The 14,903-nt window shown below is 37.7% G+C and overlaps 3 protein-coding genes across 3 annotated transcripts; all 3 read left to right on the top strand.

Annotated features, from left to right (window-relative positions):
- Positions 1–2,397: 2,397 nt before the first annotated feature.
- On the top strand, positions 2,398–3,324 carry LOC311262905 (olfactory receptor 4B13-like; the record flags this gene model as incomplete). The annotated part of the gene is made up of 1 exon (XM_084362656.1): positions 2,398–3,324. One exon carries the CDS (start codon positions 2,398–2,400, stop codon positions 3,322–3,324), a length of 927 nt encoding a protein of 308 aa, XP_084218782.1.
- A 7,011-nt stretch (positions 3,325–10,335) lies between these two features.
- LOC311262904 (olfactory receptor 52E8-like) lies at positions 10,336–11,097 on the top strand (the record flags this gene model as incomplete). The annotated part of the gene is made up of 1 exon (XM_084362655.1): positions 10,336–11,097. The coding sequence occupies one exon, from the start codon at positions 10,336–10,338 to the stop codon at positions 11,095–11,097; it is 762 nt and encodes a 253-aa protein (XP_084218781.1).
- Positions 11,098–12,767: 1,670 nt separating this feature from the next.
- LOC311262417 (olfactory receptor 6B2-like) lies at positions 12,768–13,703 on the top strand (the record flags this gene model as incomplete). Its single annotated transcript, XM_084361774.1, has 1 exon — positions 12,768–13,703. Exon 1 carries the CDS (start codon positions 12,774–12,776, stop codon positions 13,701–13,703), a length of 930 nt encoding a protein of 309 aa, XP_084217900.1. The 5' UTR covers positions 12,768–12,773.
- Positions 13,704–14,903: the final 1,200 nt, after the last annotated feature.

The raw sequence follows: 14,903 nt of genomic DNA, 5'->3' as shown, positions 1-14,903 counted from the left end.
ATACATAGGCTAATTTGGTGTAAACATGTTAGCAATGTTAGCTTGTTGTTAGCTTACAATGCTAGCATAGAGGCTAACGTCTCCGTCGAACAAGTAAACAAGTGTTGACAATACTCCAGAGACAGACACCGTCTAATAACACAGAAACAAACTAACGGCAGCTTTCACAGTCATAAGCCAGCATCGGCATGAAAGTTATCTGTGTCACAACATCCACAATAAAGACGTAGGTTACCTGCTCAATAGAAACTCCGCTGTATCAGCACCGGGTCCATATCTTCACGGACCTTTCCCCACCGTTCAAACGATGACCCGATGTTTACTCGGGTTTGAACCCTCTTTGTTTCACATCTCCGCTTTGTGTCTTTTCAGTGACAGACTTTCTTTCTTTGACTCTTTGTCAGTGGGGCAAGCAGAGGCAGCTGAACTGCTCAGGGCAAAACAAACCTCTTGTCGCTTGCAGTTTCAAATGCGGAAGTGGGTCAGGACCAGACGTGAGCAGGAGTAGGAGAGTGAGCGAGGATTGGATCGGAAAAAATCGATCCAATAGTAGCCATCCGGGCCGGATGGTTCCTATTGGTCAATTTCTTTTCAGTTTTACAGACACTAGAGAGAATGTCTTTTTTTTTGGTTCCTTTTACTCTTCATATTGTGTAGGTGGTACTATTGGGTCATAACCACCATCTAAATGATGTTAATAATAATAACAAATCTTTCAAATCGTAGACCATAGCTTTAACCCTGAACTGAACAGGGAGCCAGTGAAGAGAGGCAAGAATAGGAGATATATCATCTTGTCGTTTTTTGCCTGTCAACAATCAGGCTGCTGCATCTTGGACAGCCTGTAGGCGGTTCAAAGACTGCTGGTCCAGTCCAACATAAAGAGAGTTACAATAATCAAGACGACAGGTGATAAATGCGTGGATCGCCCTCTCAAAGTCAGGTAGGGAGAGATAGGGCTTCACTTACTTAATAGTCTTAGATAAGTTCAGTTGTCAAATCCAGCTTTTTCCAGCTGTTTGTCAAATTTAAAAGCAGAATCAAAGATGACTCCTAGGTTCCTAGCAGTAGGGCCACAGTAGGAGGCTAGTGGACCAATAACACTGTTACAACCATCAAGAAGGTTGGAATTCCCAAATAGAATTACTTCTGTTTAGTATTTTAGTAATTTAGACAGTTCAGCAGAGCTTGGGTGGAGGCACGGCTTGAATAGGCAGGTAGATCTGTAGATCATCAGCAAAACAATGAAATGATATATTGTGTGTTTTAAATATGGACCCCAGGGGAAGCATATAAATTGAAAAAAGAATAGGGCCCAAGATGGACCCTTGGGGCACCCCGCATTTAAGAGGGGATGTGGCAGAGGTATGTTCACCCATATGAACAGAAAAACACCTCTCTGATAAATAAGATTTAAACCATGTGAGGGCTGTGCCTTTAAGGCCTACACACTGGTCAAGACGCGATAACAATATTTCGTGATCTACAGTGTCGAATGCTGAAGTTAGGTCCAGGAGCACTAGAACAGCTGAGTTACCAGAGTCAAGAGTTAAAAGCAAGTCATTAAAAACTCTAAGGAGGGCTGTTTCTGTGCTGTGGCGTATTTTAAAGGGGCTCTGTGGAACTTCTGTGTTCTGCTGTAAGCTGGTCGCAGACTCCATTTGTAAAATAACGTTACCTACTGTCGCTCGAGAACGTACCTAATATCACATCCTTTGGTCTGTCACGGAAAATCTGACCTGAGTCCTTCATGAAGAAATTCACGGTCCAGCAGCATTAAACAACTTAAACAAATTGTCCACAGGCTTATACAAGCAACCGAGAAAGAAAGGGAAGGTCTCATCTTCCACGTCGGGTTACAATCCGCTCACAAATGGACATTTATACATGTAACATTCAGATATCGTTAATCTCTCGGATGGATAATGAAATGAAGTAAAAGATACTAAAAATGTGTCGCCAAATATACTTGGGCTGTTTTTGATATACTTGAGTGGGTGGCCCAGTCAGCAGTCCAATTCAGCTCCTTTTTTAGACATTTCACTTCCTATGTCTTACCTGTTAGCTTGGAATTTGTGGTCACAGCTGTCCAGCACCACAGCACCTGCCCAAATCTGTGACTGACCACCAGCCAGAACTCTCTACTGTAAGTTTTGCCATTTAGTCGGCCTCTCTGACATCACCTAACCAGTTTAGACAGCTGCCTCTGTTGGATTGTTTGAATTCCCATTTACGTCTGCTCATTATCTGTTGCTGAAAGGATATAAACTGATATGAGCGGTGCAGGTTGGACTGTAGACAGACACAGAGCTGGATGCAGATGTAACATCTTTTCTATATGTGATTGAAATCTTGTTTCAGAGTTAGAATGATATAGGAAACTGAACAATTTTCAGTATGATGGATAATGTTTCAGAAACTACTTTTTTGACTCTGTCAGGATTAAGTGGGACAACAAACTACAGACACACTCTCTTTGCTCTCACTTTACTGTGTTACTGTGTGATTTGGCTGGTAAATTTGACCATTATTGTGACGATTGTTGTGGATAAAAACCTTCATGAGCCCATGTACATCTTCCTCTGTAATCTGTGTGTCAATGGACTTTATGGGACCGCAGGCTTTTACCCCAAATTCCTCATTGATCTTCTGTCTGCAACTCATGTCATCTCATATGCTGGATGCCTTCTGCAGGGTTTTGTGTTGCACTCTTCAGCCTGTGCTGATTTCTCTCTTCTTGTGGTAATGGCTTATGACAGATATGTGGCTATATGTCGACCTTTGGTGTACCACTCTGTGATGACTACACAAAGAGTTTGTGTGTTTGTGTTTTTTGCTTGGCTTATACCCTTTTATTTAGTGTTTTTAAGCTCAATAACAACATTAAGACTGAGGTTATGTGGCTCACACATACCAAAAATCTACTGTATTAATTATTTGGTTGGTAAACTGGCTTGTTCTGCCTCCATAGCACATGTTATTGTTCCAGCTTTTAATTATACATTTTATGTTTTACATGTCATGTTTATTGTTTGGTCTTATATGTATCTAATCAAAAAATGCCTATTTTCCAATGAGAACAGAAGTAAGTTCATGCAAACATGTCTGCCACATTTATTATGTTTAATTACTGTTCTGATGTCTTTACTTTTTGATTTGTTGTACATGCGATTTGGCTCAAAAAAGTTACCACAAGGTGTCAACAATTTTATGTCAATGGAATTTCTCATTATTCCTCCAATCATCAATCCGCTCATATATGGTTACAAATTGACAAAAATAAAAAACAGAATTATACAGTTTTTGTGTGGCAAACGTCTCTAGACTAGCACATCATCCATTGTATGTATTTTCAAAGTAATGTTCACTGAACAATGAACAACCACGTTATTAAATATCCAAATATTCAAAAATGGTGTTGTTAAGTCTTGATTTTGTATTAGGTGGAGATTTGCCCAACAGAAAGTCTGGTGTCATTCGGGCCACTGACTGTAAATGTTTCATGTGTACATCTGCTGTAAGTGATGGATGAAAAAGTGTGCCAATACAGAGAAAGCTGGGCTCACCAACATCAGCGCTCTTCCTATCCGACTGCTTTGGTTCAGTTTTGTCTTACGCACTTTAAAATGGCCACATTTGTAAATACAAGTCATGTGTGCTGTTTTCACATAACATAACTTCATTTTTAGGTGTTGAAATATACATTTTATACTAAAAGTTACACTTCATTGTCAACAATTTGTGGCTGTTTGTCATATACATGGTCAGAAAAGTTTTAAGTATTAAGTCATATTGTTTATGTTGCTTCACGACTTTGCTCTTCAGCCCCTACCCTGAAACCTGAACCTGTTGTCTGAATCTGAATCCCATTCTATATCTGTCTGCCTGGCTGGCTGCCAGTACCTTTTACAAGCCTCATTAACCTGTTTTATCTCTGCCGTTTCTGTTTGGGCTTGTTCCCTTTTCTCATAAGGTTATGATTTATCACATTTGCAGTAAAATTAGGGATTCACCGATTATCAACCTGGTCGATCATCAGGGGCCAATATTCAGTGTTTTTCTGGTTATCCGTATCGTGTTTTTGTTTCCAGTTGCCAATAAAATAAATTAATTACAAAATGGGCTACTTTGGCTCTGATGCGGCATTCTCTCTCTGTCTGTAATCACCACTAGGTGGTCTCACTCAATGTCGTGCCCATAACACTATCTGATTGGTTACACGTCATGTGTAACAGCCTATCAAATATGAATGATCTGAATCTACAAAGTATCTAGTAACTAAAGTTATCAAATAAGGGTAAATTAGTGGGAGTGTAAGTAGGAGAAAATGGAAATGCGCTAGTGAAGTACCTCAAAATTGTAATTTAGTACAGTATTTCAGTAAACTGTAGTTCCATCAGCACATTATGATCACTGATTTTTATTTTTACTGAAAATGTGTATCGGTTTCATATATCGGTTATCTGCCTCCTCGATTACTAATAATTTGTATCGGACCTGAAAAAAACATAGTTCCGCATTTATCACATTTTATATGAAACATTAAATGTGTTGAAACTATGTCTTCATTACACTGCACCAATGCAACATTACATTGGAGAAGTACCTTCACACACAATCTGGGTTAGTGCTCAGAACAAAAAAAGGGGCATCATGTTTTATATTTACATTTAACTGTGCTATCAAATGAATAAACAATCACATCTCCCACTAATAATAATTTGTTCTGCATCAGAAGTGGCGTTTCTTAATGAACTGATCCACCAATTATTAACTCAAACAAATTGTATTTTAGTTTCTTCTCTCCAGCACTACTGCTTGATACCCCAGCTAGTCACCAGAGAGAGATGATTTAAACAGAGGACACTGGGAGTGTCAGAGCCACTCAGCAACAGGATGTTCGCTGTCCAACCTACAACTTGTGTATGTATATTTGAAAGGTGTTTCTCTGATGTGACAGTGAATGATCTGCACATATTCAGGGTAACTAACATTTGATGTGAAACTGATTTGAATGAATGAAATTGTGCCAGCTGACATAATGAATAATGTCTCTGTACTTACATTTTTTACACTTTCAGGATTAAATTACACAGTGCAACACAGAATCATTCTGTTTGCTCTCACTTTACTGTGTTATTTAATCATTTGGATAGTGAATGTTGTTGTCATCATAACCATCATTGTGGACCAAAGACTTCATGAGGCTATGTATATTTTCCTGTGTAATCTGTGTATTAATGGACTTTATGGGACAGCAGGCTTTTACCCCAAATTCTTCAAGGATCTTCTGTCTCCCTTTCATGTCGTGTCTTACGCTGGATGCCTTCTGCAGAGTTTTGTGATACACTCATCATCTGCAAGTGAATTATCAATTTTAGCTGTAATGGCCTTTGACAGATATGTGGCTATATGTTGGCCATTAGAGTACCACTCTGTGATGACAAGGCAAAAAATATCTCTGTTAGTGGCTTTCTCTTGGCTTTTGCCTCTTTATTGCATGTTCAGTAACACAATGACAATTGTTCAATTGAAATTATGTGGCTCACACATACCTAAACTTTACTGTTCAAACGCACTACTTGATAAACTGGCATGCTCTACCTCTTTAGCACATGCTAGTGTTGTATTTTTCAACATTGCTATTTACATTGTCCATGTGTTGTTTCTTTTGTGGACTTATATGTATCTGATCAGAACATGCCTTAAAACCAAACATGGCAGGAATAAGTTTATGAACACATGTGTGCCACATTTAGTCTCTTTAATCAGTTATAGCTTTGCTGCGCTTTTTGATGTAATGTACACACGATATGGTTCGAGTACATTATCACAGAGCCTGAAAAACTTCATGGCAATAGAATTTCTCTTATTTCCTCCAATAATTAATCCTCTAGTATACGGGTTGAAACTGACCAAAATTCGAAACAGAATTCTTGGTTTTATTCAAGGACAGAAAGAAAGTGTGTAGCCAATATATTCAGAATGATATGCGGGATAAAAGGCAGCATACAAACTCCAGTGGCTCGTACTTAATGATCGAAATGTCTTTCTCGTTTGTGTCCTGATATTTCTTTAATTCATTTTGCTAAAAGCCTATATCTGTGCAATTTCACCGTAGACACAACATATGTGTTTTAACATTTGCACTATTTGGAGCAAGATAGTTGATTGTTGAGTGTCATTCTGAGAAAATTGTCTTGCCAATATATATAGAAATTATTATTATTTAGAATTTTAAGTGGAATTTAAAAAATGGCATAACAACTTAAATGGTTACCTGAAACTGAACCCAAATTTGTACCTGCCTTCAAGTCCACCAGTACCTTTTAGGGGGCACCTTTCTGTTAACTTAATAGATTCTATTTCTGTTTTTATTTGCTGCATTTGCTTATTATGTTTTTTTGCAATGTTGGAGTTATGATTGTTAATAACTAAGGTTACATTGGCTGTGTCCCGTGTATAAAATACTGCACAGCCTCTCTCTAGATTCGGAGATACTCATATTGTTCCTGTTGCTGTGTGAGGGCTGCTTACAGTAAATTTACAAAAAGAAATAAACTGTCTTCTCGACTCTTCTGATTGGCCTTTATAGACACCACTGATCAACCTACTTAAGGCAAATATTGGTCGTTAATGATCAGTGGCTGATCGATCGGAGCACCCTTATTTCTAGCTGATTTGATTTAAAACTAGAGCCCTTTTAAAATAAATGTGCAGTTAATGGCCACATACATGATGTAAAAAGCCTGAGGCTGAAACTATATCAAGGCATTTTTTTATATTTACTTTTAACTGCTATCAAATGTATAAAAGTTATCAAACAAACTGTGTTTTAGTCACTTCTCTCGGGCGCTACTGCCCGAATTCCCAGCTTGTGTTGAGTCATCAAAGAGAGATGATTTGAACAGAGGACACTGGGAGTGTCAGTCACTCAGCAACAGGATGTTCGCTACACAACTTACAACTCAAAGGTGTTTCTCTGATGTGACACTGTATGATCTGCACATATTCAGGGTAACTAACATTTGATGTGAAACTTATTTAAATGAATGAAATTGTGCCAGCTGAGATAATGAATAATGTTTCTGTACTTACATTTTTTACACTTTCAGGATTAAATTACACAGTGCAACACAGAATCATTCTGTTTGCTCTCACTTTACTTTATTATTTAATCATTTGGATAGTGAATGTTGTTGTCATCATAACCATCATTGTGGACAAAAGACTTCATGAGGCTATGTATATTTTCCTGTGTAATCTGTGTATTAATGGACTTTATGGGACAGCAGGCTTTTACCCCAAATTCTTCAAGGATCTTCTGTCTCCCTTTCATGTCGTGTCTTACGCTGGATGCTTTCTGCAGAGTTTTGTGATACACTCATCATCTGCAAGTGAATTATCAATTTTAGCTGTAATGGCCTTTGACAGATATGTGGCTATATGTCGGCCATTAGAGTACCACTCTGTGATGACAAGGCAAAAAATATCTCTGTTAGTGGTTTCCTCATGGCTTTTGCCTCTTTATTGCATGTTCAGTAATACAATGACAATTGTTCAATTGAAATTATGTGGCTCACACATACCTAAACTTTACTGTTCAAACGCACTAATTGATAAACTGGCATGCTCTACCTCTTTAACAAATGCTAGTGTTGTATTTTTCTGCATTGCTATTTACATTGTCCATGTGTTGTTTCTTTTGTGGACTTATATGTATCTGATCAGAACATGCCTAAAAAACAAACATGGCAGGAAGAAGTTTATGAACACATGTGTGCCACATTTAGTCTCTTTAATCAGTTATAGCTTTGCTGTGCTTTTTGATGTAATGTACACACGATATGGTTCGAGTACGTTATCACAGAGCCTGAAAAACTTCATGGCAATAGAATTTCTCTTATTTCCTCCAGTAATTAATCCTCTAGTATACGGGTTAAAACTGACCAAAATTCGAAACAGAATTCTTGGTTTTATTCAAGGACAGAAAGAAAGTGTGTAGCCAATATATTCAAAATTATATGCGGGATAAAAGGCAGCATACAAACTCCAGTGGCTCGTACTTAATGATCAAAATGTCTTTCTCGTTTGTGTCCTGATATTTCTTTAATTCATTTTGCTAAAAGCCTCTATCTGTGCAGATTTCAATGTAGACACAACATATGTGCTTTAACATTTGCACTATCTGGAGCAAGATAGTTGATTGTTGAGTGTTGAGTGAATGAGTGTCATTCTGAGAAAATTGTCTTGCCAATATATTTAGAAATTATTATTATTTAGAATTTTAAGTCGAATTTAAAAAATGGCATAACAACTTAAATGGTTACCTGAAACTGAACACAAATTTGTACCTGCCTTCAAGTCCACCAGTACCTTTTAGGGGGCACCTTTCTGTTAACTTAATAGATTCTGTTTCTGTTTTTATTTGCTGCATTTGCTTATTATGTTTTTTGCCCTGCTGGAGTTATGATTATTAATAATTAAGGTAAAATTAAATATTGCCTTTTGTGTTTTCTGTGTTCATGGTTGAATGTTGGTACTACAATGAGTATTGTATTAATGGACTTCATGGGACAGCAGGCTTTTACCCAGAATTCCTCAAGGATCTTCTGTCTCCCTTTCATGTCATGTCTTACGCTGGATGCCTTCTGCAGAGTTTTGTGTTACACTCATCAGTTGGAAATGAATTATCAATTTTAGCTGTAATGGCCTTTGACAGATATGTGGCTATATGTTAGCCATTAGAGTACCACTCTGTGATGACTAGGCAAAATATCTCTGTTAGTGGCCTTGTCTTGGCTTTTACTGTCATGATTGTACTTTGTGGTGGCCTATTTTTGTGGTTGTGTTTTTGTACTTTGTTTTTCAGAGGTGCTTGTTGAGGCTCGGCGTGGTTTTCTTCTGGCCGGAGCTGTTGCCTGTCCACACACCTGCAGCACATTAGACTTAATCAGCACCTGCTCTTATACCCAGACCTTCCCTCTGCATGCTGCCAGGTTATTGTACCCAGCTCCAGTGGTACTTGGTTTCTCTCGGTGTCTCTAGAGTCAATGTGATTTGAAGCCTTCTTATATTCACTCGTCAGCGCCTTAATCCAGCTTCTTTCCTCTTCAAGTGTGACCGGACCATTCCTGTGGACCAGCTCCTCTACCACTCGCCACCCAGCCTCCAGCACCTCTGCCACCCCACACAACCCTGACTGCCTGAACCAGCGATCTGCATGACTGTGAGTCTCCCCCTGAACCACCTGGAGAGCCGCCTGCTTGCGCCTGAGCTCACCACCTCTACCTACCAGCGATTCCTCTTGTGTTCAATAAATTCACCTTTCAAATCTGCTTCTTGTTTATATCTGTATAAATAAATATATAAATGGCTCAATAAGTGAACTAATATGCCACTAAATGCACTAAAAAAAGAGAGAAAATAAATGTCTGTTTGTCCTAAGCACATTTTCTGTCTTCTTAGAGTGAGGGACAACGGCACAGCCTGCCTGACGCTATGGCATTTTAGCGTCACATAGTTACTGTCTCGTGTTTTTGTCTAGTCGGCTCTTCTGATGGCCTTTTTAGACACCACTGGTGGCTGATCGATCGGAGCACCCTTATTTCTAGCTGATTTTATTTAAAACTAGAGCCCTGTAAAAATAAATATGTAGTTAATGGCCGCATGCATGATATAAAAAGCCTGAGGATGAAACTATATCAAGGCATTTTTTTATATTTACATTTAACTGCTATCAAATGTATTAGTTATTTATTATAAAAACCCCTGATACCAAACTTACTTTTAAAGTTTTTCACATTTCACGCTACAAAGAATTTGTTCTGCATAAGAACCAGAATTACTCTCTAATTCTCTAATTATTCTACTCCCTAATTACTCTCTAAACTGATCCGCCAAATATTAACTCAAACAAACTTTGTTTTAGTCACTTCTCTCGGGCGCTACTGCCCGAATTCCCAGCTTGTGTTGAGTCATCAAAGAGAGATGATTTGAACAGAGGACACTGGGTGTGTCAGTCACTCAGCAACAGGATGTTTGCTGCACAACTTACAACTCAAAGGTGTTTCTCTGATGTGACACTGTATGATCTGCGCATATTCAGGGTAACTAACATTTAATATGAAACTCATTTAAATGAATGAAATTGTGCCAGCTGAGATAATGAATAATGTTTCTGTACTTACATTTTTTACACTTTCAGGATTAAATTACACAGTGCAACACAAAATCATTCTGTTTGCTCTCACTTTACTTTATTATTTAATCATTTGGATAGTGAATGTTGTTGTCATCATAACCATCATTGTGGACCAAAGACTTCATGAGGCTATGTATATTTTCCTGTGTAATCTGTGTATTAATGGACTTTATGGGACAGCAGGCTTTTACCCCAAATTCTTCAAGGATCTTCTGGCTCCCTTTCATGTCGTGTCTTACGCTGGATGCCTTCTGCAGAGTTTTGTGATATATTCATCATCTGGAAGTGAATTATCAATTTTAGCTGTGATGGCCTTTGACAGATATGTGGCTATATGTCGGCCATTAGAGTACCACTCTGTGATGACAAGGCGAAGAATATCTCTGTTGGTGGCTTTCTCTTGGCTTTTGCCTCTTTATTGCATGTTCAGTAACACAATGACAATTGTTCAATTGAAATTATGTGGCTCACACATACCTAAACTTTACTGTTCAAACGCACTAATTGATAAATTGGCATGCTCAACCTCTTTAACAAATGCTGGTGTTGTATTTTTTAACATTGCCATTTACATTGTCCATTTGTTGTTTCTTTTGTGGACTTATATGTATCTGATCAGAACATGCCTAGAGTCCAAACATGGCAGGAAGAAGTTTATGAACACATGTGTGCCACATTTAGTCTCTTTAATCAGTTATAGCTTTGCTGTGCTTTTTGATATAATGTACACACGATATGGTTCGAGTACGTTATCACAGAGCCTGAAAAACTTCATGGCAATAGAATTTCTTTTAATTCCTCCAGTAATTAATCCTCTAGTATACGGGTTGAAACTGACCAAAATTCGTAACAGAATTCTTGGTTTTATTCAAGGAAAGAAAGAAAGTGTGTAGCCAATATATTCAAAATTATATGTGGGATAAAAAGCAGCATACAAACTCCAGTGGCTCGTACTTAATGATCGAAATGTCTTTCTCGTTTGTGTCCTGATATTTCTTTAATTCATTTTGCTAAAAGCATCTATCTGTGCAATTTCACTGTAGACACAGCATATGTGCTTTAACATTTGCACTATCTGGAGAAAGATAGTTGATTGTTGTGTCATTCTGAGGTCATCAAATACAGACACTTTGGGTTAAAATTTAAGGCCCAACACCATGACAACCTGGGAATGTGACTCAATTATCAACTATCTTTCTCCAGAATTGCCTTTCCTACTTTTGCTTGGTCCACTCCTCTTCATACTCTTCATTCTTCCCCTTGGCAACATCATACGCCGTCATGGTCTCCGCTTTCACTGTTACGCTGATGACATCCAAATCTACATCTCCACCAAATCCATCATCACTGCCACTCACTCCATCTGCCTCACTGAAATAAAATCCTGGATGCAGTCTAACTTCCTCCAACTGAACTGTCACAAATCGGATATGGTCATCATCGACCCCAAGTTGTTACTACTTCTGTATCTCTTGCCCGATGGCAGCAGGGTGAATAGCCTATGGCTAGGGTGGGTGTTGTCTTTTAGTATCCTTTGGGCTCTGTGCAGACATCTCACTTCACTAATATCACCGATGCTCGGTAGATGGGTGCAAATGATGTTCTGGACAGTTTTAATCACCTGCTGTAGAGCCTTCTCTTCCTCTTCATGAACCATGCTAGTTTGTTATGTACTGTTTATGATGTCAGAATGCTTTGTATTAGCATACTAACTCCAGTGGCTCAGACTTTATGATCAGAATGTCTTTCTCGTTTGTGTCCTGATACTTCTTTAATTCCTTATGCTAAAGGCCTACATCCCCATCGGTGCAATTTCACTGCAGGCACAGCATATGTGCTTTAACATTTGCACTATCTGGAGAAAGATAGTTGATTGTTGAGTGTCATTCAGAGATTGTCAAATACAGACCCTTTGGGTTAAAATTTCAGGCCGAATAACGACCCAAGGCGTTGATATATGACAACCTGGGAATGCGACTCAATAATCAACTATCTTTCTCCAGAATAGCCAATAATGACAAGAACATTTTTTTTTACAAAATCTATCACCAGCGTGGAAGCATAAGACACAAAAAGACAGGAAGAGATTCTATGCATTTGTAGCAGTTTTAAACAGTTTAACATTGTGACTGTCTGCAGAGGAAAGGCTAAAAAAAGTACAGTTCTACAGGATATGTATCTGGGTACATATCCTGCATTTCAACAAATATTTTTTTAGAAAATGAAATTAATGTCTTGAGTATACACAGTTAATTTACATGTAATATTTTAAGTACTTTAATGATTATGAATTTATCTAGTTTTAACATGAATAAGACTTTGCTGTGTCAGACTCTTCTTTCCCCTCTTGTCTCAAGATTCAATGTTGATGCTGGTCAAACTAATGAGCTGGTTATTTTGATAACTGCTATGCTAAAAGAGTAAACAGAGTTTGAATTCCTCTGTGTTTTGTTGTTGTGGCCCAGCTGTTACTAATAGAAGGTGTAAAGGCAAACGCACTGTACTCATATGACCATTTATGCTGTGAGACGGTGGAAGAAGAATTAGACAAGACGGGTGTTCTCTGATAATGGAAAATGTTTCTATTGTAAGAATATTTATTCTAACAGGGTTAAATGAGACAAATAATTACAGAGTAGCTCTCTTCACACTCACTTTACTGTATTACTGTATGATTTTGTTTTTCAATATGACTATCATCATGATCATCATTTTGGATAAAACCCTGCATGAACCTATGTATATTTTATTGTGCAGTTTTTGCATTAATGGACTTTATGGGACCGCAGGTTTCTACCCTAAATTCATCTTTGATCTACTGTCTTCTTCTCATGAAATCTCATATGAAGCATGTCTCCTACAGGCTTTTGTCATGTACTCTTCTGCTTGCAGTGATTTGTCTATTCTAGCCGTCATGGCGTACGACAGATATCTGGCTATATGTCGACCACTGCACTACCACTCTTTCATGACTAAGAGGAGGGTCTGTCAGATGGTGTGTTTTTCCTGGATAACACCTTTGTGCATCTTCTCCATCAGTGTTGTGCTGACATCGAGACTCAGATTGTGCAGTACAAACATGAAAAAAATTCTATGTGTGAATTGGATAATTGTTAAACTTGCATGCCCTGATGCTAACACTGCTCCAAACAATATAATTGCATATTTTACAATTTTCTTGTATGTGTCTCATGGGTTTTTCGTCATTTGGACTTATATGCATCTCATCAAAACTTCTGTGAGGTCCAAAGATGACAGAGTAAAGTTTATGCAGACATGTGTGCCCCATTTAGCCTCTTTAACTACATTTGTTGCTATAATAGTTTTTGATTTTATGTACTTGCGATTTGGCTCCACAGATTTACCTCAAAGCCTTCAAAACTTCATCTCTATAGAATTTCTGCTCATTCCTCCTGTTTTGAATCCTCTGATATATGGATTCAAACTGACCAAAATACGACACAGAATTCTGGGTTTTGTTTATGTTCAAAGAAAATGAAAGTTTGACAAAGATCAAGTTGATATATTATGATTTCTGGGTTAAGGTTTGTGTTTCTACATGACTAATGAAAACAGATTTCTATATATGTTGACCAACAAAACATTTAACTGGGATAAAAAGCAGCATACAACTCCAGTGGCTCAGACTTCATGATCAAAATGTCTTTCTCGTTTGTGTCCTGATACTTCTTTAATTCATTATGCTAAAGGCCTCTATCTGTGAAATTTCACTGCAGACACAACATATGTGCTTTAACATATTATAGCACATATGCTTTAAACTGCAGTTAGGTTGGTTAAATACAATATTGTCTTTAGTGTTGTTTGTTATTGTGTCCATGTTTCCACTCAGATTTTCTTTTTACTGTTTAATGCATTGATTTGAAATGGATACATTTGTTTTTGGTAAAACACTTTTTTACAACAAGAATGTAATGTCCTCAAGTATCTACTTATTCAATAATGAAGATAAGCAATAAAATTCATTATATACATTTTGCTTCATGCTATTCTGAAATATCCAAGATGTCTTATTTTAAACAAATAAAACCTCATTTCAGGTAGTGTAGTTTGTGTTTTTCCCATTTTTCATCAAATTGAAATGTTAGTCTCTGTTTAGGGGACAATTTGTTTTGTGGGTGCTAGGCTGACATAACATCATATAAATTATAAAATTATAAACACATGTATGTAATAATGTCACACTTGTGCATAAGACCATGATCATATTAAACAAAAAATGTTATTCATTTGAATGGAATCAGCACTTTTCTTAGTGAGAAATGTTTTTGCCAAAGTCTCAAGAATAAGTGAGTCTGAAAGTCATAACATGACATAAAACGTAACTAAGCTTTATTTTGAAAGGGTAACCAGACATTGTTAGTTAATCTCCTTGTTGTTTGTAATGTGACCGATAATTAAAGTGTCATCTGTATACCTCACAAAAGAGTTCTCACGATGTTTGGGAGTGCAGTCATGGGTGTACAGTGTGAACAGGAGGGGGCTAAGCACACAGCCCTGGGGGGCTTCGGTGTTGAGCACCTACAGTACATAGAGAAAGTGAAACTGTCAATACAAACTTTCTGGGGTCTGCTTGTGAGGAAGTCCTATATCTATTTGTGAAGTATTCAAACCCAGAGTGTTAGCTTTCTAATCAGTTTCATGGGTGAGATTGTATTGAATCTTGAGTTTAATCAAC

This window comes from Pagrus pagrus, assembly GCF_965226575.1.
Source record: "Pagrus pagrus genome assembly, chromosome: 9".
NCBI classification, from domain to species: domain Eukaryota; kingdom Metazoa; phylum Chordata; class Actinopteri; order Spariformes; family Sparidae; genus Pagrus; species Pagrus pagrus.
The sequence above is the reverse complement of the archived record's forward strand: the minus strand, read 5'-3'. Positions and strand labels throughout refer to the sequence as shown.